This window comes from Triturus cristatus, chromosome 2_1 (genome assembly GCF_964204655.1).
Source record: "Triturus cristatus chromosome 2_1, aTriCri1.1, whole genome shotgun sequence".
Taxonomy (NCBI): domain Eukaryota; kingdom Metazoa; phylum Chordata; class Amphibia; order Caudata; family Salamandridae; genus Triturus; species Triturus cristatus.
The window spans coordinates 890,994,992-891,018,332 of record NC_140581.1 but is presented as its reverse complement, the minus strand read 5'-3'; the positions used below and the strand labels follow the sequence as shown (position 1 = coordinate 891,018,332).

Below are 23,341 nucleotides of genomic sequence, written 5' to 3'. Positions count from 1 at the left end.
TGGCATTGATAAAATTTAAAAAACAAGATTTCCATTCAGTCCATTTCATACACGGACTGTTCCCTGCTGGCAAAAAGCTTGTGGTGGTTGCAAAGTGAAATTTTGTGTAGCCATTGTACAAATGCAGAATTAGGTATACTTTCCACAAAAGGAAGTTAGATAATAATACGTTTTTAAATGTTAAACAATAAGGAGAATAGCAATAATTACAGTACCCTGAAATGTTTTCTTAATGAAGATACGCGTAGAAATAATGAGGAAAATATGCTCCTTAAATACGTGGAATACGAAAATGTGCTGACGATCAATGTCACTAAGTAAATAACCTTCGTGAGAAATAGCAAAGATAGCGTCGTGTTACGTGACCTTGCGTGACCTCGACAGGCACGCACGCTGACGCTTAAAACAACAAAACCCAAGATGGCGTTGCGTATGTGATTTTGCATGTCTCCATAGTACACGTACGATGATGTTGGGTGTTGAACTCTGTTAGGAGACGCTGGAATCGGGATGAATAGCTGGAACTGCACAGCAGCAAAGAAGCTTAAATAACGAAGATTCCAAAGATCCTCGAAGGAATTCTACTTTGCAATGGCTCTTCAATTCAAATGATGCTCTCAACTGTAGGAAGTAGTGGTGAGTTGTTAAGTTTTACAAAAACCTTACTGTAAAGACTGCACCGAATAAACAGCAATCCTCAGCAATGTCAAACAACAAACGCTTCAGAGGTGCCAATATGCAGTGATTCCTTAGCAATGATGATCCAATGCATACGACGTAGAGGAAAATAATTAATCTTCGGAAATCGTTGAAAAAAAAAAATCCATAAAAATTGTGGGTTTTTCAATGGTGTCTCAACAATAACTCGCCACCAAAATTGTTGAGTAATGAGTACACCAATCTTTAGTGATATTCCAAGATTTATTCAAGATAGTTGAAACACCATAGGCGCTCAGCATCTCCAACGCATCTTCTCAGCAGACCATGGCAAAAATGCCTGTTGCCAAGAAAAAATGTTCGGAGAACTGAACTTACATATTAAACTAAATTCAAATCATATAAGTAACATTTTAAGCATTTCAATCAAGAATCTTACGGCATGTAGTATAAAACCGCATATTAGTCAAAATCCTAAGAGGATGGTTAAAGTTACAGATTCCTACCACCTTCAACAGAAAGGAGGATGGTTAACTGGATCAAAAGAGTTCTCTGAAAAGGGATAAAGGATTCAAGCTAAAGACCACTAGGGGAAAGTCCATGGGCATGGGCAGAATGGAGCAAAATCAGGAAAGTTTATGTCTAGTCTCTCACCAGACGGCTCCAAATAGTCCAATGAGCAAGTTCGTTAGGAAAGAGAATAAAGCTTTGGGCATAGAAGATAGGCTGTCAGGAAAGAAGGATTCCAGTTGATCTCCTAAGAGCATAAGCATCAGCAAAGAAGTTCAAAAAGTAAGAGCGCGTTGACAATTAAGGACTGGCTTTGGCTGGGACCAGGACCAAGAACTAATGATCCTTCTCTGGAGAGTCACTTTTATAACTGTAAAATATTCCTTGGTGAGATCATTCATCGCAGCACAATGGTATGATCCTCATGTGATTATTCTTCGGATCATCAGGTACAATTTTGTTACTCCAGGATACTTTCTCATGCAGCTCATGAGAAATGACTGTCCATTCAATCCTAGCAGGTTGCGACTCGCAAATTGGAATTTACAACAGCGTCTCAGACACTGTTTGCGATTCCTAATGAGGTCGCAAATTGCCTGCCTCATTAATAATCATTAGGCAGGTGCAATTTGCGACCCCATTTTGAATGGCTAGCACTCCCGGGGATGGTGGCCTGCTAAGGTCTGGAGACCACCATGTCTGTGACTGCTTTTTCAATAAAGCAGTTTTTTAAAAAAATGCAGCCCGTTATTCTTAAAGAAAAATAGGATGCATTTTAAAAAGAAAAATTACACGTTACTGTGTCATTTTTTAGAAGGTCGGGGGGATCCGTGGGAGGCCCTTGGCACACCCCTTCCTAATAGCGAGTCTCAAACCCCATTTTGCGAGTCAGTAATAGGTTACCGTCTCGCAAAATAGGGTTTGTAAATAGGGCAGACTTATTTTGCAGTCGCAAACTGGAAGATTGCCTGTTTGTGACCTCAAAATCGGTCGTACATCTGCCCCAATATCCTTTGTTTCACTTTATAGTTTCAAACCAGAGGCCAGATTCTCACCAAATTATTCACAATGAAAGCTTAGAAAAATGTCCTTATTCATAAAAAAGTTACATGAACAGATAGAGCAACATTTGAAGAAACATGTCAAAATTCTGTTGTACCAAGCTATGAAATAATGCAGCTTAGGGAAAAAGGCAATTCAACGTTTTAAAGTTACATTTCTTATTTAGTAAATTAAACTCATAATTAAGTTAAAACATAACGATATAAATCAAGCATTTCATATAAAGAAATAATGGTAATGCTGACAGTGATTATTATATAGAAATGATTAATACTAACTATGGCTTATTTCCACAAATTTTAAAGTACATACATGTAAATAATGCTTACAACTCATTTGACTAAAATCATTTCTAAGTATTTATAATCCTAATATTGTCAAGTATTAATACTGAAAATATCATTCATGTAAGATTAGACATTTTAAATTTGCACCACATTCTTCTTCATGATGCATTACAATGAAAGCAATAGAGATGCTAAGTCTCACCATTAAGAATTGCACTATTTTGTCAATGAATGCATTTTCATCATTAATGTTCATAACTATTCTATGATAATACTCTTACTAATACATTTTTAACCTTGTATTTAAATTCTTTTGTTTCTACACATGCAATCATGCTTTTATGGTGCTGGCACTTTCACTTTCTCATTTTCTGTACGCTTTTTCTCAGACATATGCAAAGTGTACGTTAGAGTTTCTGTGTCTCAGTCAGTAGTTGTGTCATGTAATCAATAACCACATTTTTCGTGACATCAAGCCCCTGTCTGATGGTGAATCAAGCCATCACAATTTCCCACATCAAATCGTCACAAATTACGGGTTTGTTTTCTTTAACCTTTTTCTTCTAAACTCCTCTAGAATTCTCATTTCATCATAGTATTTATAGTGTTCATCCTCTAGTTCAAGATCAAACGTTGTTCTTTTTACTCTTCATTTGTCCTTTCTATACCTATTTGATAGATAATATCATCAGCATTATGCACAAAGAGATCACCACTAATGGTCTCAAGATAGAAATCAATAGTCTATTACCCAAGTTACCCAACCAGTTGCTAACCGTTGACAATCCTTTACCTATCACTTCCCAGCAGGGGCGGCTCCTCCATTAGGTCGGAGGGGGCGTCGCCCTACTGCATTCTCACAGTGCGAGAAGCAGAAACAAAAAATGGTAAAACTACCATTTTATGTTTCTGCTTCTTGCAGTGCGAGAAAGCAGAAGTGCCTGGTTGTTTCAGATCTGCTGGGTAGCAGGGCAGGCGTGGCTAGCCCAATGCTGTGGGCCCTGACTGTTCGGTCGGCCCTCCGGGGCCGACCAAAACAGTCATGCGCACTCCCCTTTTCTCTATGTAGGCTGCATGCACGGACAAAATTGTGAGAAAATCCAGTGGATTGGTGCAGACAGATTGAAAGGTTTGTGGAAATTTCAAAGGTTTTATGGATTGATTTGAATACCTTGTTTGATAATGTGGTATCAGGAGACATATTGACTTCATAGAGATGCCTGTTTGCAACAGTTTGAGATATGTTTTGGTCATTATTTTATTTTCTCAAAATAGGTAGAAGCTTTTCTAACACAAAGGAATAATAGTTTAACAGTAGCTAAATTATTGTTAAGAGAGTTGATTCCACGGTTCAGATTTCAGACTTTTCTTGAGTCCGACTGAGTAACTAATTTTAATAATGAGGTCCTGAAAATGTTATGTGCAGCACTACACGTTGAGCAGAAGCTCCATTGCAGTTACCGTCCAAAGGCTTCTGAACTGGTGGAGCAGATCAATGGCACATTGAAATACAGATTGGCAAAAGTGTGCGCTTCAACGTCATTGAAGTGGCCCCAAGCACTTCCTCTTGTGTTAATGAGTTTGAGAAGTACACCAGACAGGAGGACAGGATTGTCGCCCCACGAAGTTATAATGAGCGAAGTGATGACACAGCCAGCTGTTCTTGCAAATGCACTTGTCAGCATAACAGATGATCTAATCCTGGATTTCTGCAAAGGTTTGGCTGATGTGGTACATTCTATGTCTCACCAGGTTGGAGAAGCTGCCCTTACGACTCAACAAGAGTACTGCCTTGATCTGAGTCCCGGTAACTGGAAAATGGCAAAGAAGCATGTGTGGAAATCACGCTTGGAACCCCACTGGAAAGGGACTTACCAGGTGATCCTGGTCACCAACACTGCTGTAAATTGTGTAGGTCTTCTGAATTGGGTGCACGACACCCAAACTCGCAAAGTCCCATGTAGCCTTGATGACCAACAGCACCTGTTCCCGATGTGATGGTGGTTACAGTGAGACAGAGGGAATAGGTTAGTCAAGCTGTTGGGGACCAGCAAGGAGCTGGGAGGGGACTCTGAGAGAGTCAATTATTGACGGCTCCGAAGGGTCTTAGCCAATAGAGCTAATAGAGCCAATAGCGTTGACTGCAAGAGATACAGATCCTAACAACGGGCCTAGTGCAGCAAGAAAGCGAGTTGTACCCGGAGACCGATGGCCCCGAAGAAGTGAGATCTTGAGAAGCTGCCTGACCAAAGGATGAGTACCACCACCTATTTCTGAAAGTTCTGAGCAGTCTGATCAAAGTGACAGTGATGTTGAGCAAACAGCTGTAAGGAGATCAAAAAGAGCAAGAGTACCCAGTCAAAAGTACTCATCTTCTGAATGACTTCTCTGGCTGCAAATTAATGGGAGCAGGAATTTGCTGTCTTTTGCTTTAACAATACGAGTCCACCTGAACCTCTTTGAAATGTATACCACTAGAAGGACTGATGCAATTCATCCTGAATATACTCAACAACGAAGCTGATCTGCGTATTTTTCTGTACTGAACAGAACCATTGAATTGTGCCTTGAGATTTTTGTGTCAAACTTTGCAGAACTGCTCAAACCACTTGCTTCAATTTTCAATTTTTTTATTTTTTATTAAATGATCTGAATTTCAAGAAGCTATGAGGACTAACACTGAAATCTCTCAGATGTAAATTGCTATATACTGGAATCTTTACTGTTATGGCTTTGATTATTAGTTGCATAGCTTATTTTAAATTTGCCACAATATGTTCCTGTAGGAGATTCTAAGCTTACAATTTCAGAAGAAATTGCTCAAATTAATAGCCCAGATTCTATTACTTTGGATGACAATTCTTAACATCATAACCTCTCAAAAACTGACTATACAATGAATGTGTACACTAGTTTATTAAATGGTTACATTGACACAATGGATGTTAGTGATTGCTACGTATGTGTGTAATTACCTTCATCAGTTCCCAAAGGTGTTACTTACCATAGTTTGCCGTTAACATATGGAATTTCTTGCAGTGTATTAACTAGCTTGTTTTATGGTACTGATCATTTGCAGTATTATTATTCAAATCACGATCTGATCTTTTCTGAACTTCCTGTGCTAAAATGCTTAAACCCACATCCTGAGGCTTCATTCACTGAGACTATGGACTATCTATTTAGACCAACTCAATCTTTCGACAAGACTTATGAACATAGAAAGAACTTAACAGGTAAACTAGGGAGAGCTGAAAAGAAATTCACTGACTTAGTAGAAAATAGACAAGATAATATGACAATTAATACTAATGCACCTCCTAAACTAACTCATTGGAAATTACAGCTAGAAGAAAACAAAATAAGAGAAGGGATGGCTACATTAACTTTAGACTGGCAACATTAAGGAAAACATTGTATATAAAAAAAAGATCAAATATTAACACAGAATTTGTTGGTGTTAGTGAATGTGAACATGCATTTGTTGTTTATGAAAACTGGGGAAGTTATTTTAAAGGAGTTGATACTATCTTTCCTGGAGGTTATTATGTTTGTGGAAAGAATGCTTATTATAAATTACCAAAAGGCTGGTATGGAAGTTGTAACATGGGAATTGTTTTTCTAAAAGATTGTCATATGAAACAAATTGAAGGAGAATTAAAAGAAGAGAGCAGGAGAATGAAGAGAGGTGTGAGTGCAAGTGAGATAGTAGGTGATATTTCTGGAGTTTTAATACCTTCTATAGGTGTATAACTAAACTCACAGAAAATTAGAAACCTTTCTAATATAGTTGATAAATTAGCCACCAGGACAACTGGAGGATTTTCTGTAGTAAATATTAAAATGATTTCAATAAGATCGATGGTGATGCAAAATTGACTTTCCCATGACATCTTTCTTGTGAAGGAGGGAGCGGAGTCTGTTGGTTCTTCAAGGTCCAACATTGTTGCACCTACATACTGTATAAGAGCAGAGGCTTAAAAAGTTACATAAAAAACATTATTGACTTAAACAGGGACTTGAAAGATTTAAAAGCTCATGCTGCTTGGGAAGCAGTGGCGGCTGGTGACATTTGAAAGTGGTGCGGCGTAAAAGAATTATTGTACTGCAGTGTGGCGAGCAAGCGTAGCGATGGAGCTCAAACAACCAACAGGGGGTTCTGGGGTGTTCTCCCCCCTAGAAAATTTTGAAAAAAGAGTGGACAAATGGTGCATTTTCAAGCAAATTTGAGAAAGCAGGAAGGTTAATAAAGCAATTGTGAATCTGTTCTAACAAAGACAGTGACTGGCAAAACTGTCAGTCTAATTGGATGCATATCGGACGCCGACCTACCACGTGCTCTGGCTATCTGTGCCACTGTGTGCTATTCTTTCACAGTAGGTATATGGTTGTTCTATGGCCATTGATGCTCTAGGTCTTTTTGCAGTGATATCTCTGGTCTGTGTGTGGATGTGAGCAGTCTGCCCTACGCTCAGAGGGGGAGCAGGCACAGACTTAGATGAAGACTCCTGCCAAGTCAGGCTGAGACAGAAAGTGTGAGCAATTACTGCTTGAAGCCTCCGGGCCCCCTTTGACAGACTGAGCCAAAGACTCTGTGGCTGGCACACAGCAACTGTTAAAAAGCGGTGCAATTTAAAAAGTAAGACTGGGACATAACCACTTTACAGGTCCTCTTTCAAGCACACAGGTCCCCAGGATGGTGTCCCTGTTGTGTGTATGTGCATGTTCTAGACCTCATTATTCGCATTACCTATGAGTGTGTTAAGAGCTATTCTGGACAGTTATCTCTGGGGGTGCTTGGTGGACGCCTTTGGGCTTCTAAGCCCCTGTACATAGATCTTCTAATCCAAGGACATAAGTCAAATGCTTCCTGGAGCACTGTTAGCCTCTCACCCTTGCAGAGGCTACATCCAGACTCAATTCCTAACTCCAACATAGCAGTTAGGGGAAAACAGAAACTAACAAGCCAAACAAGATAAAACAGAGTATAGATAAGGTCCAAGCAAAGGTAAATAAATAAATAGTAAAGAGCAATAATAATAAAATATCACTAAAAGATCGAGAGGTGAAAGATAGACATCGGCCTAGAAAAATTAACCTTGTGCAGTCAGGAAAACTGGGGCCCCTGCCTGATGTATGCGTAGTAAAATAAAGCAATACTCAGGGTTCCAGGAGCCTTTGATGCCCCTGTGTACCGATGCCTACAGCACTATTAAATCTGTCTGGGTGATCACAAGAAGACCCTTGCTATTATTATTATTTGTTTACTGGAACAATGATACACTGAAGGCCTCACCTCACATGAAAGTTTCACGAGTATCGTGTGAAATCCCCGTCTCTCTTTCGCAATCACTTTGGATGAATGCCCCCTCTCTGTCACTAGTAACACGCAGGCCCCTTGTTCCCATGCACATTTTACAGTAAAAGTGCTGTGACTTGTGATATTTTCCTCAGGAAATAAAAGTAAACATACTCTTTGGGCTCATGATGTGTAACCACGTGAGCAAGCCCTTTAGTATTTAAACTTAATTACGCTAAGATGTACGTTATGTTTACTCTACAACGCTTCTGATCAGTTCAGAATTTGCAAGCTTTTGCAATTCAAATTTTTTTACTATACTAAAATGTCAAAATTTTAAGTTTCCATGCGCTCCTGACCCAGAATGCCCGGCAAACTTCAAATTTAGCTGAAAAAAACACACTTTCCACATATTTTTGGGTGGAGTCACCGTGCCGGCACAAATGTCCTACCCCACAGCGTTCCACTCAGTTTCCCGAGTAAAATGATTCCTCACTTGTGTGGGTGGGGCAAGGTCCTTTGACTGGGAAGAGCCCAAAACGTAGGGAATAAGGGTATAGCACCGAGAATTCTAAGCGCTACTTTTTTTTAAAAAATACGTTTTGCATTGGACACCCACACAAGTGAGGTATCATTTTACTCGGGACACTAAGGAGAACGCTGTGGGGTAGGACAGTTGTGCCGTCACGGTGATTCCACACAAAAATATGTGGAATTTTTTTTTCCAGCTAAATTTGAGGTTTGCAAGGGATTGTGGGTAGGGAAAGGTTGGGGGATCCACGCAAGCCATACCTCACTGGACGCCCCAGGGTGTCTAGTTTTCAGAAATGTGTGGGTTTGGTAGGTCTCACTAGATGGCGGTGAGCCCCGGGCAAAAACCCCAGGTGCCCCCCCCCAAAACCAGGTAGTTTTGTTATAGCTAATTTTGAAGTCTCCACAGTATGATTTGGGCCATTTCCTGTTGCAGCCACTATGCCTACCCACACAAGTGAGGTACCATTTTTATCGGGAGACCTGGGGGGATGCTGGGTGGTAGGAAATTTGTGTCAGCCCGGTGATCCTACAACTTTCCCACACAGAAATGTGAGAAAAAATAGATTTCTTCAACAAAATTTGAGGTTTGCGGGGGATTCTGGGTAGGGAAATGTTGTGGGACCCACGCAAGCCATATCTTGCTGGACTCCCCCTGATGTCTACTTTTCAGAAATGTGTGGGTTTGGTATGTTTCCCTAGGTGGGCCCTGAGCCCGGGACCAAAAACCAGGTTGTTTTGTGATAGGCAATTTTGATGTCACCTCAATAGGTTTTGGGCCCTTGCTTGTCGCGGGTACTTGACCCACCCATGCGAGTGAGGTACCATTTGTATCGGGAGACCTGAGGGAATGCTGTGTTGAAGGAAATTTGTGGATCCACGCAGGTTCCAGAACTTTTCCACACAGAAATGTGAGAAAAAGTGATTTTTTTTCAGCTAAATTTGAGGTTTGCAGGGGATTCTGGGTAGGGAAATGTCGGGGGACCCACACAAGCCATACTTTGCTGGACTCCCCCGCATGTCTAGTTTTCAGAAATGTGTGGGTTTGGTAGGTTTCACTAGATGGACGCTGAGCCCGGGGCCAAAAAATCATGGGACCCCCCTCGAAAACCAGGTTGTTTTGTGATAGGTAATTTTGAAGTCGCCTCAATAGGTTTTGGGCCCTTGCCTGTCGCGGGTACTTTACCCACCCACACAAGTGAGGTACCATTTTTCTCAGAAGACTTTGAGGAATTCGGGGTGGGTGGAATGTTGTGGATCCACGCAGATTTCAGAACTTTCCACCACAGAAATGTGAGGAAAATGTTGTTGTTTTTTACAGAGTTTGAGGTTTGCAAGGGATTTTGGGTAACAGAACCTGGTGAGAGCCAGACAAGTCACTCCATCCTGGATTCCCCTGGGTGTCTAGTTTGAAAAAATGTATAGGTTTGCTAGGTTTCCCTAGGTGGCGGCAAAGCTAGGGTTCAAAATCTACAGCTCGGCACTTTGCACAAAAAGGGTCAGTTTTCACTGTGAAAATGTGTTGTGTCCACGATGCGTTTTGGGCCGTTTCCTGTCGCGGGCACTAGGCCTACCCACACAAGTGATGTACCATTTTCCTCAGAAGACTTCGGGGAATGCGGTGTGGGTAGAATTTTGTGGATCCACGCAGATTCCAGAACTTTCCACCACAGAAATGTGAGCAAAATGTTTTTTTTCTTTTTTTTACAAAGTTTGAAGTTTGCAAGGGATTCTGGGTAACAGAACCTAGTGAGAGCCAGACAAGACACAGTCTTTCTGCCCTGGGGGGCAGAAAGACTGTGGGATTTTTTTGGGGAGATGTGGGCATTGGCATGCCCATTCTGGGCTGACCTCATCCCTGAATTAAAAAAAAAACATTCCTGAGGCCTAGTGGGCTTTCTGGCCTCCTGGGGAGGTGGAGGCAGATAAGGGGCTATTGCCCCAATATGCCTCCGGGGAGGGGCAGCAAGACTGTGGTAATTGTGTTTGGGGTGGGGGCATTATCATGCCCATTCTGGGCAACCCCCACCCCTACATTATTAAAACAAAATCCCTGGTGCCTAGTGGGCTTTCTGCCCTAGCCCCGGGGCAGATCAGGGGCTATTGACCCCATCTGCCCCTCAGGGGAGCATAAAGACTGTTGCATTTTTTTTGGGTGGTGGAGGCATTGTTCTGCCCATCTTGGGCAGCCCCAATCCCTACATCAATATAAAAAAATCCCTGGTTTCTAATGGGCTTTCTGCCGCCCCGGGTGGCAGATTGGGGGCTACTGCCCCCATTTCCCCCCAAGGGGCAGAAAGACTGGAATTTCACGGGGATGGGGACATTGTCATGCCCCTTTTGGGCAGCCCCCTCCCCAACATCAATAAAAAAAAAACGAGTTTCTAGTGGGCTTTCTGCCCCCCCCCCCGGTCAGATTGGGTGCTACTGCCCCTGTCTTGCCCCTGGGGAGCAGAAAGACTGACATTTCTCTGGGGGGGCATTGTCATACCCTTTTTGGGCAGCTCCCACCCCAAAATCAATAACAAAAATCCCTGGTTTCTAGCAGGTTTTTTGCCCCCCGGGGGGCAGATTGGGGGCTACGGCCCCCATCTGCCTCCTGGGAGGGCAGAAAGACTGACATTTCTCTGGTGGGGTGGGGGCATTGCCATGCCCTTTTCGGGCTTCCCCCACCCCAGCGTCAATAAAAAAAAATCCCTGGTGTCTATTGGGCTTTCTGCCCCCCCGGGGGGCAGATTGGGGGCTACTGTCCTCATCTGGACAAGAAAGAAAGACTGTTGTGCCCAAAATAAAATTGGGGGAGCAAAGGCCCTTGCCCAAGGGGGCGCTCCCCCCTCCCTGGTGCTAGTGGGTGGATCCCTGCTTGGGGATCGCCCTCCTGAGGTGATCCCCAAGCATGGATCCACTAGGGAAGGGTACCATTGGAAAGGGGAGATTCTCCCCTTTTCAACAATACCTCTCTCTCAAGTGTTTTGGTGCTCGGGGGGCTAAGATAGCCCCACAAGCACTGAAACACTAAAACTGATTCATTTTCAATGTAATGACGACAGCGCGCCATACGCGCAATCGTCATTACATTGAAAACCAGGGTAGGGCCTCGGGAGGTTGGGGAAGCTTTTCCCCACCACCCGAGGCCCCCCCCCAAAAATAGAAATCCATCTGATGTTTACAGCAGAAGGATTTCGTGCCCTTGTCCTCATGATGGAATGCTTCCGTCATGAGCACTGGAGCACTGGTGCTCATGACGGAACCATTCCGCCATGAGCACCAAAGGGGTTAAAGTCTAGTTTGTATGCCCTGTGCAAAACCTTTATCTCTGAACATCTATTTCATAATTTTAAGCCAATTCAGTCAATTTCTCATGTGTCAATCTAGCTCGTTGTGTACCGTCTTTACAGGTAAACAATAGTTCCTCCTCCTGATAGGTATCTAATCCTGATGGACTAAGAGTTCCCAAAATCATTTTTTCCAACGCTATGTTTAATATACTCACATCTAATGTGTTTCCCTTTCTCTGGACTGGGACTGGAGCTGAAATTGTTTCAGGACTTTGAATATTGATCGGGGTAGTAAATCCTTTAAGCCACTCATCAAATTCTTGAGGAGTGAATCCTGATTGTTCTCTTTGAGTAATAAATTCAGATCATCATTAGTCAAATTTCTGCATGTACCAGGTTGTATATTTGATGCAAATGTACCAGGAACTGAAACTCCCATTGGCACAGTAATTTTAGAAGCATTGTAACTAATTTCAGGTCCTCCACGTATTCGGGGGGGGGGGAATAAAAAGGTGGAAACCTTTGAACCAATTGGTTCATCGGGTCAAATTGTGCCTTATTTGTAACAGAACCTGTACTCTTACTACCTGTAGTAGTGCTTCGAGTTGGAACCATAGGCGTCTAAAGCAAAGATCTCGTTGTCAATTCTCATTTATTACCATGTGCAGTATTTACTCCAGCATGTACCGTCAAAGTATAGGCAGTATTTACCTGTGACTCAGATTTATAAAGATGTACATCAGGTCCAATAGTAATGGGAACAGTTAAAGCATCTGGAACATTTGAATCAATCTGGCTCAATGGAGCTGGTATGTTTGTCTCCCCTCTTATAGGAATAACAAGTGTAGGCTCTTTTGGTATTTCAGGCATTACAGGGCCATTTGGAATCTCAGCTGCATTTCAATTTGTCAAACCCTCACTCTGAGTCTCATTGTATGTTGGAGGACGATTCATCAACAAATCAAATAAAAGATCATTGTATGTGACTACTTTCTGCTTCTATTTCTGCATCATTATTTTCTGTCGTAATATGCTTTAGCTTTTCTTATCTCTTTCCCTTATTGTTTCCTTCAACTGCCAGGAAAGGATACATTCTAGTTCCCTGAATAACATCTGCTCTCCACATTTTCTGTTGTGCATCCCATTTAGCTTCTGCATACTGATCTATGGTTCTTCTATTTCTTCCTTCTTATTTCTCTTTCTCTTTCTGATCCCACACATTTGATGCCTCAAACTGGACAGGTCTAGGAGATGATCCAATTTCTTACAATTTCTTGCATAAATTCTCAATGTTCCATAACAAGGAAACTGTAAAGCTTCTTGCTTTGTGATCTTATGTTATTGAGCAAGCCATAGACATGGGTGTAACCCTTTGTCCATCAATACAGTATATCCTGGCATACCTTCGGGTGCTACATATTCTCCTACTTTATCAGGTATGGTCACATCTCCTTGTATCAGTTTTCATAAAGCTTTGAAAAATTTCGTTTTTATTCAATGTTTTATTCACAAATGTTTTCCGTAAGATCCAGGAAATTAAATTTGGTCCATAATTCTTTAGTTCGACAATCTCAACAAATATCAGCACGAGTCTTATGGCGTAGTCAACCAATCACAGTGCGACTTTCTTCCAACCAACCAATCACGGCGCGACACACTGTGATGTCAATCTCACTCCTTGCAGGAGCTCACCCTCCTTTACAATTTTCTCTGACATGTTTCTCTAATCAAATACTAATTACAATGCAAGAAATAATGAACTCTGTCTGCTCCACTAAAGAAAATTCTCTCTCACAAGGTAACTAACACTTTTTCTATAATCATTCACTTCAATTGAAATCTTGGCCAGCGGGATTTCACCCTAATTTATACAGTTATTCCCTGTGCATCTGGGATCCAGTATGCCAACCGCTTACCACTAACACACAAAAGAAAGGCCCTTACCATAAGATGTTGTCCACAACATCTCTTGACCAACACCACAACACAGCGGACAACTTACTCAGTGTATTCTTCACTGAGACTACTGGGTAAGTGAATATCTCAAGATCTTATCTTAGGCCAAAACTGACCCGTTAACAACTTCAACTTCTTTGCATTACGCAATATGACACATTTTCTCAACTTCGCATTTCATCACACAACACAATCTAAGCCAAAGCTATCACAAAGTACATCCCTATTAATCCTTTGCTCCTACACGTCAATGAATTTCAGATGACACTTCATCAGTACTCCATCAATCCTTCTTTTTGCAGAACCATGAAATTCTGGGCTTTTTGGACTTGGACAGGGGAAACCTATTTTTGGCACCCTAAAACCTCACTTCACTAGACAGCACCATAAGTCTGCTACCAATATTTGATCCAGCAAAAGCATTTTTTAACTTTAACTAACTCTCTAACCTACTGGGCCTTTATTACGATTAGACAATTCTCATCACTGCACTTTACAACAGAGGCAATGTCCTCTAAAGGATCTTTCTCTTTCATAGTGAGGGGTGAGAAATCAGGATGTTCAAACCAGCTGGTCACCCAATGCGGACCAATAATTAGTAACCAACTCACAATTTAGAGATGAGGTTCAAATACACTATTCTCAAAAACATGTTATAAAAGTTTTGCAATTGGAAGATTGGGTCTTCCTAAAGAAGTTTAATCTAACCAGATTTATACAAACTAAGCGTTCTGCTATTGGAACACAAAATAAGAGATGCAGAACCTGGTGTTCTGAGAATAATCTATGATTCTCACTGTTACACGTTTAGAATTCACTGTCTCATAAGCACAGTTTCTAAGGAAAGAACATAGGACACAATGAGGAGACTCAGGCAATTTTGATAATTTGATTAATATATTAAAGATCCAAAATCAATGCACATAAGTAACATTTTAAGCATTTCGATCAAGAATCGTACGAAATGTAGTATAAAACCACTTATTAGTCAAACTCCTAAGAGGATGGTTAAAGTTACAGATTCCTACCACCAACAAAAGAAAGGAGGATGGTTAACTGGATCAAAACATTTCTCTAAAAAGGGATGAAGGATTCAAGCTAGAGTCCACTAGGGGAAAGTCCATTGGCATGGCGAAGGGGAAAATGGAGCAAAATCAGGAAAGATCAAGTCTAGTCCCTCACCAGACGGCTCCAAATAGTCCAGCAAGCAAGTTCATTAGCAAAAGGAATAAAACATGGGGCATAGAAGATAGGCAGTCGGCAAAGAAGGATTCCAATCAATCTGCAAAGAGCATCAGCATCAGCAAAGAAGTCCAAAAAGTAAGAGTGGACGACAAGTAAGGGCTAGCTCTGACCAGGACCAGACCAAAAACGAGCGTGCCTCCTCCTCTTGAGAGTCACTTTTATAATTGTAAAATGTTCCTTAGTGACATCAGTTACTGTAGCACAATGGTCTGATCGTCATTTGGTTATTCTTCTGACCCTCAGGTACAATTTTTTACTCCAGCACACTTACCCATGCAGCTCATGAGAAACAACTGTCCATTCTGTCCTCACAGGTTAGTTGACAAAGAGCTATATACTTTGTTTCATCCGGAGGTCAGGTTCTCACCACTTCACTCACAATGAAAGACTGGTAAAATGTCCTTATTCATACACAAATGTTACATAAACAGAACAGATAAAGCAACATGTCAAAAGTCATGTTTCTTCAAAGCTATGAAATAAGGCAGCTTAGGGAAAAGGCAATTTATCATTTTAGAGTTGGCATTTCTTATTTAGTAAATTAAATTTACAATTAAATTCAAACATAACAAAAAAAATCAAGAATTTCATATGAAGAAATAGTGGTAATACTGTCAGTGAATATTATACAGAAATGACCAGGGCTAATTATAGCGTATTTCTACACATTTCAAAGTACATATATGTAACTTATTCTTAAAAAATCATTTTACTAAAATAGTTTCTAGGTATGTATGATCCTAATAATGTCAAGTGTTTATACTGAAAATATAATTCAGGTAACATTAGGCATTTTAATTTTGCACCACATTTTTCTTCATGATGTATTACAATGAAAGTAATAGAGATGCTAAGAATTGCACTGTTTTGTTAGTGAAAGCATTTTCATCATACATTTTCATTACTCTTCCATTATAATACTCTTATTATTAAACATTTAAACTAATCGTATTCAAATTCTTTTTGTTTCAACACATTTAACTTTCTCAGTTTCTGCAACGTTTTACTCAGACGTGCAAAGTGCACGTTAGAGTTTCTGGGCCTGATTCACAAAAGTAATCTGAGACAAAATCCTAACTTTATGACTTTCGGTATTCACAAAGGGCATTTAGGAATAGTAAAGTTAGGATTCCTAACTTTACTACTCCTAAATGCCCTTTCTGAATACTGAAAGTCGTAATTTAGAATTATCTCTCAGTTAAATTAAAGTTTTGGTCTTAAAATCCTAACTTTATGACTTTCGGTATTCACAAAGGGCATTTAGGAGTAGCAAACTTAGGATTCCTAACTTTACTACTACTAAATGCCCTTTCTGAATACCAAAAGTTGTGAAGTTAGGATTTTATCTCAGTTAAACTTAAATGTTGGTCTTAAAATCCTAACTTTAAGACTTTCGGTATTCACAAAGGGCATTTAGGAGTGGTAAAGTTAGGATTCCAACACAAAGGGGATCCGTACTTGAATACAACGTCTCCCACAATGATACGGACCACTACCGCTCATTCAAGTGTCCAAATGTCCAATTTATCCCAGTGTCACTATACTGCAGCATAAGAATTCCCACCAGAAGATATACAGGTGAAAAAATGTAAGAGAAATTGTGGAAAAAAATGTGAGAATGGAAAGAAAGCTCCTCACGGTAGCAACACCAAGGTGGGTCTGGCTAGTTGGTACTTGCTAGACACCCACTTATCATCATCGGTTGCTTTCTTGCCACAAAACGGAAATGTGTTCCAACTTAAATTGTCTCAAAAGTGAAGAAAGAAACAGTGAAAGAAAATAGAATAAGCACTGTAAGTGCAGATGTCACAAAAGTGCTGTACTGGTCCCCGTGGGAAAGGAAATTAAATTGCAGTTCCCAACATTAAAAATGAGAACCTACTCACTGGCTAATTTTAGCTTTATTCAAGGCTGTGAGCGTCCTCCATTAAAAATGGTTCAACTTAGACCATAATTATTATGTCCAAAGTGCTAACATGTTTTGTTGCTACCACTTTGCGCAACTTCATCAGGGCTGGGGGGATGACCGTTCTTCGCTTCACTTAGAGAATACTTGGTCTGCAGACATATGACAAACAAAGACAAAACACGTGCCAGGTGATATTTTCATATCAGCTTCTTTTATGATAGTATATGAAGTGACAGAGTCTTTGAGAGAAGAAAAATAAGGAGAGTGATGTTTGCATACAGATGCAGAAAAAAGGGTTCGATTCACAAAGGTAAAGTTAGACAAGAGTCTAACTGTACGACTTTCGGTATTCAAAAAGTTCATAAACTACCTGTAAAGGACCTTTGTGAATACCGAAAGGCAAACTTTCAGACTTTCCGTATTCACAAAGGGCATTTATGAGTAGTAAATGCTCTTTGTGAATACCAAAAGTCATAAAGTTAGACTTTCGTCTAACTTTACCTTTGGGATTTGGGCCCATAGTCTTTGCAAATAAGACTTGTAAACTCACATTAAACACCTTCATTAAATTGTATTTTTCTTGGGTGCTATTTCACAAGTTTTCGATAACAGAATGCATTTTTCCTATGGTGACCTTGTAATATGCTTACCAGTCTTGAATCTTGTGGATGATAACATTTGAAATTTAAATCAGTTATTTTACCAGGCAGTATGTATCCTTTTGCCCACCAAGTTTTACAGATATATCTATGTTCAATTTACTTAATACCGAAAAGAAAATAACAACAGATAGGTAGTAGTTTACAAGTCATTTGCCGAATTCTGTTAAATTTGTTTTTTAGGTAGTGTGTCTGTATCAGACACTGGGCAACCCCCTCAGCAAGCTAACAAGCCTGAACAGCATGCACTCCCATTTTATCCTGGCAGATGATGGGACTGTGGGCAAATATGGCAATGAAATGAAATTGAGAAGAAACTTGGAAAAATACATTTCCCTTCAGAAAATACACAAACGTGAGTAAATAGTGTATTCAATGTTTTTGGCCTTAAAAATGATCATTTGTTTAATAGAAAGCATAAAATATTACCAACTTGGACACTTGCAGAGATAACACCGATGTGTATGCTGAGTATAGAAATAAGCAAAAGACACATAGATAATGGGCGAAATGCAGAGCAAATCAAACATTCACCCCCAGTCAATAGATCTGGGTTAAATCCATTGCTCTTTTGCTTGCCATGCCACCCCAATTTAGACCTTGCCATATCAGTCTTAACTCTGTGCCTCATGGGAACAGTCCAGCCCGAACTGCCAAGCCAGGTCCTTCCTGGACCGGAAACAAGCTTCCTGGGACTAGTTTCGAGCCATCACCCCATATCAGCCAGGCTAGCTTGAATCCAGTGACACAGTGAGCCTGGGACACACGTCTGGGCATATCTGGGACACTTAGGGCGAGAAAGACCCACATATAATGGACGGAATACTGAGGAAATAAAAAACCCACCCCCAGTCAATAGATCCGGGTTAAATCCATTGTTCTTTTACTCACCATGCCTCCCCAGTTTAGACCCAGCCATATGCAAATCAGTCTGGACCCTGTGCCTCATGGGAACAGTCCAGCCGGAACTGCCAAGCCAGGTCTTCCCTGGACTGGAAACAAGCATCCTGGGACCGGTTTCGGGGCATCACCCCTCATCAGCCAGGCTAGCTTGAATCCAGTGACAAAGTGAGCCCGGGACCCACATCTGGGCATACCCGACGCACTTAGGGCGAGAAAGCAAAAGACACACAGATAATGGACGGAATGTACAGCAAATCAAACATTCACCCCCCGTGAATAGATCTGGGTTAAATCCATTGTTCATTTGGTCACCATGCCATATGTACAGAAATAAAGCTCTTTACAGTAATCCACCACAAGTCAACTAATTGCTGCAACATCCATTGTTGTAGACAACTAACAGCTCCCTAAGACTAATATCTCCACCTTTTTCAAAATCTCTCACATCCTGTTTGTTAAACCATTTTTTCAACTTGGCTTCAAAGTAGACATGAATTAATGAAACAATGGCCAAAAAACAGAATCTGTTGATTCTCTTTAGTCTCGAAAGTCTGTGTGTAATTCTCCGTCAACCTGGATATACCTTAAACACATTGAACCCATACATTTTAAAACCGCTTCACTTGTTCCTTCTTTACTATGGTATTTCTGAAACATGGTAGAACGTGAAAGTTAATGGCTAAAGAGAGATATTGATTTTGAACAAATAATTGTTGAGTTTAAATAATAACATTTGGCACCCACAAATAATATGCTGATTACCATAGGATCACTTTTTTGTAATAGTGATTATGTCCTTTATATCTTGCACAGTTACAGAGGACACCCTATGTGGTCATAAAACATGTAATTTACACCATCACATGTGCTTGTAACTTACATTATATAGGAATGAGAAAAGCTATGAGAAAAGATTGGAACACAAGAGCACTATCCGGTGCAAATGTAGTGCAATAAAAATGTCCCACTTTCTCAAACTTGGACTCTTGGAAAAATATATGAGCTGGGTTGCTCTGGAGAAAAGACAACCAGATCCAGACTAAACAAGAATGAATGTCATTCTTTTTAACAAAGAACAATTATGGATATTCACATTACAGCAATATGATTGTACCATTTGACCAGTAGTATGTACAGACTTGGACTCATGAGTAATTTGATATAAATCTATTTATGAGAAAAATATGTTTGCATTAGAACCCAACATAGCTGCTGCACTATACATGGGCCCTCATTATGAAATGACCATTAAATTCCAATATGTGTGCTAAATCATGTTACTTCACTTAGTGGAATTTTGGAGTCTTGCAATAAATATTTCATCCCTCCAATACATTTCAGCAGATCAAACCTGCTGGTACTTTTCAGGGAATGTACCTGCTAAATACCAGACATGTTGATTTTGGTGCAGGAAGCACCAAAATCTGCAAGTTATTCACCAATAGTGGGGAAAACTTTTAATTATCACACCCAATAGATTCTGACCCAGTGGAGTTAAATTTTGTTGGGCGCATTATATATCTCATTTATTACTAGCCCACTTATAAGGGCCTTAGTCTCCAAATCTCTGGGCTGGATTCTGGGCTGGATCTGCGGCACAGTACTAGGTGGCCAGATGTTCATGTGTCTATGTGTCACTGTTAATGCTGTGACATGGTTGGCTAAAGGAAGTAGAAATCCAGTCAGTATGGTGCCATCTAAGTTGAGCAAAGTGGAAGAGAGTATCTTGAAGGGTAGCCAAGGCCCTCATTGATTCCCTGTAACATGGTACATGCAAGCACGCTAGTACCGAGAAACATGGCTCAGTACCACATTCCACCTTGGCCCTGATAACTAAATTAGAGATCTCTATTATTTTCTTATAGTATTCTGAGGAACTTCTAAGGAGGCATATGTCTGCTGTCTCCCTGTGTTTCATTTTCTATTAGGGATGAGTAAGCTAGTTGTAAATAAACTCTAGCCATTGTGGTGACCATTTTGATAGCACATCATACAACACAATAAACACTGGATGCTGTGGTGTGATTCACCTAACATTTCGGCAAATAGACATTAAGGGTTGTAATTGCCCTTTTGTTTTTAGAGTTGTCACAAAAAAACGACAAAAAATATAGCATTGTTCTTCCTTAAGCAAATTTATTAGGGGGCAACTGCAGCATATTGTAGTTTGCTGTACATTTAGTGTACCCAATTGGTTCACTTATCTACTAGGTTGTGCTGTGTCAGAAAACAAATAATTGAAGCCCCAATTAAAGAGTGGAGCTTTAATCTAGTAAAACCTGGTCGCTTGGATTGAGGAACATGCCCAATGATCAAGCATGCCACCCTGTGTGGGTAAGACTCTGGTGTCCTTTCACTCAAAGGATCTTTTGAGTAACATTTGGCACTTTAGATTGGATCTCTTGAGGCCATTTGAGACCTCTTCTGTATTCCATTCCATCTCAGGTTATATTTCCTAATCCCAAGGGTACGGTACCGGAATACTATCTGACAAAACTGTCATCTGACATAAAAATGTTGTCCTAATTATCATTTACAAAAATATAATCTATTTGAGTGCAGATGTTCTATTATTAATTCCAGTGAGACAATATTCTAGTAAACAATATTTAGAACACCATTTGAATGCCAGATGACATTTGTACATACTATATTGACCTTTCTCAGGTGCAAGCCCAGTGGGAAGCATAATAAATACATTTTTGACCATGTCTTTCTGTGTGTGAGGCTCTACCATCACTTGCCACTTATCAGTTCTGAAGAACTAAGTTATCCCAGAAACTAAGAGTCATTTGAAGTTAGATGGCACCTCAGGATTCAACCGCTATGTTTAGAGTCGGGGGTAAGTGTTGGGTGTACACCTGTGTGGCATCAGCATAAACGCCTAACCTGGCAGCCTGCCTGCAGTGGGCCCCCATGTCATGGTGTTGCTCACCTCACCCTATTTAGGGCAGGCCATCACTCTTTTTCTCTACCTGAGGCTGCTATTGGGGCACAGAGGAATACATTGTTGTGCACATTAAAGCCATTGTTTTCTGAAAGCAAAACCCTGCTTGCCAAAGCATCAATGATGATTCACCTTGCAGCATTGAACTGACAGCTCTCTGGCATCTTTACATTTGACTGGCAGCCCCCTCTAGGGGAGTGGAGTCCATTGCTTCCATTGACTTAGCAGACCCTCCTGCCACCAGACTCTAAATGAGACCATAGGTCCCTTCAGGGTGTTTCAGCCTTGTGAAGGCATTAATTGAAGCTGGCCAAGTTGGTGTTGAGTGCAGATCCTTCAAGGATCTTTGTAAAAGTGATACCTCATCACAACTATTTTATAAACCCTTCATATGTTGTCTGAATCTAAATGATCATCTTCAAATGTCCATATGGTGAGTCATTTATTATATGTTAAAGTATATATATATATATAGTCACTGAAAAAACTAATGTCAGTTAAAACATAGTTTTAAACTAAAAACAAACACTGAAATTCACTAGTTATATTAAGTAACTATAACGGGTGAAGTAAAGTAACTTTAACCAGCTCTCCCACCCCATTCTGTTTTCTGAAGAAAGATGCAGTTATGTTATTAATGAGGTCATAAAACATGTCATGAGTGATGTAATATGGTATGTAATTTAGCAGTGCACGGCAAACTCAGTTTCATTAAAAGCGCATGCTACAAATCAAATGGGTAATTTGGGAGAATACTTGAATCCAGAAACACATATAGGAATGAAGGAACCACAGCTGCACCTTGGACCCTGTATGGCAAGTAACAGCTTTGTTATAAATGGCCATAAAGTAAGATAGAGATGGGTAAACAATTTTCGACTTGCAACTCTTTGAGTGTTTCTGAGATTCTGATTATTCTCCTGTACATAAGAACAGATTTTAAGTAATTGAATAATTATCATTATGCCACTAAATATATTAGGTGCTCGACTAAGTGTAGGAATGTAATAAGTGGCAAGGATAGTGCTGTACAAAAGTATATTTAATGATTGAATGAGTGAACATATTCCATAAAACATGTAATCTGACGATTAGACTTACTTGTTTATGTGCTATCCACCAGGGATGGGCCAGGCTGTGCCGGTGGTTGGACTCGTAATTGAAGGGGGTCCAAACGTGATCCTCATGGTGTGGGAGTTTGTCAGAGACAGCCCACCTGTACCAGTTGTGGTGTGTGAGGGAACTGGCCGAGCAGCAGACCTCCTGGCTTTCACATTCAAGCACACCGCAGATAAGAGGTGAGCTGGCACATGTGTAATTGTTTTGTAACCTAAGTTGTCACTTTTCAACATAAAAATAACCTGCGATACCACTTATCCATTTTATATAGGTTTTGTTTTTTTATATAAGCTTACTAATCCTGGAATGGTACCATCTAGCCAAAAGATGAATGAAATGTTGGGGTTATTGCTAAAGGGTGTGCAAGCTTGAGCTGTAAGTGGTCAGAAATGTGTTTTACAAGAGACTCCATTGATATCTTGAGCTATCTTCTCTGATACTCCAATATTAGTTTATTTCTGGAAAAACACATGTATTGCATGACTGTGGGAGATCTGTGTGTTCAAAGTTCACTTGAAAGTGCTGCTGTTAACTATGTCCATATCTCCACCCATGTCTGATCCAATAGTGAGGCGCGACCGCAGCTGAAGGAGGAAATAATGCTAATGATTCAAAAGACATTTAATTTTGGGCAGAAACAATCAAATCATCTCTTCAAAATTCTTATGGAGTGTATGGAGCACAGAGAATCGGTAAGTTTAATAGGTTTTGGGGGTATGTTCTTTCCTTATAATTGTTTGACCTTAATTGGTAAGCAAAATAGTTTTTTATATTTGACTTCCATGGGAATACATTGTTTCAAAACCCAGTTATTTATTGCTCTGGCATAAGAGCAGTTTTTAAATACACTGACGTCAGAGTATTGGAACAGCGGGCTCTAAAGCCTACACTCTGGTGATCTTCTACACTTACCCTGGGTCTACAGAGCCTCAAAGGGAGGTGGGGAATGCAGGTTCTATTCCAATTGCCACTCGCCATC

The 23,341-nt window shown here is 40.4% G+C and overlaps 1 protein-coding gene across 3 annotated transcripts in view; it reads left to right on the top strand.

The window, feature by feature from the left end:
• Window positions 1-23,341, top strand: part of TRPM6 (transient receptor potential cation channel subfamily M member 6) — a 671,614-nt gene that overhangs the window by 198,581 nt on the left and 449,692 nt on the right. For 2 of the 3 annotated variants that reach the window (XM_085633061.1, XM_085633064.1), the window contains 3 exons: window positions 17,577-17,748; window positions 22,367-22,541; window positions 22,931-23,054. In XM_085633061.1, the coding sequence (XP_085489187.1) occupies window positions 17,577-17,748; window positions 22,367-22,541; window positions 22,931-23,054 (471 nt within the window). The remainder of the gene's footprint in view (window positions 1-17,576; window positions 17,749-22,366; window positions 22,542-22,930; window positions 23,055-23,341) is intronic. The other variant, XM_085633062.1, reaches the window with a different exon arrangement.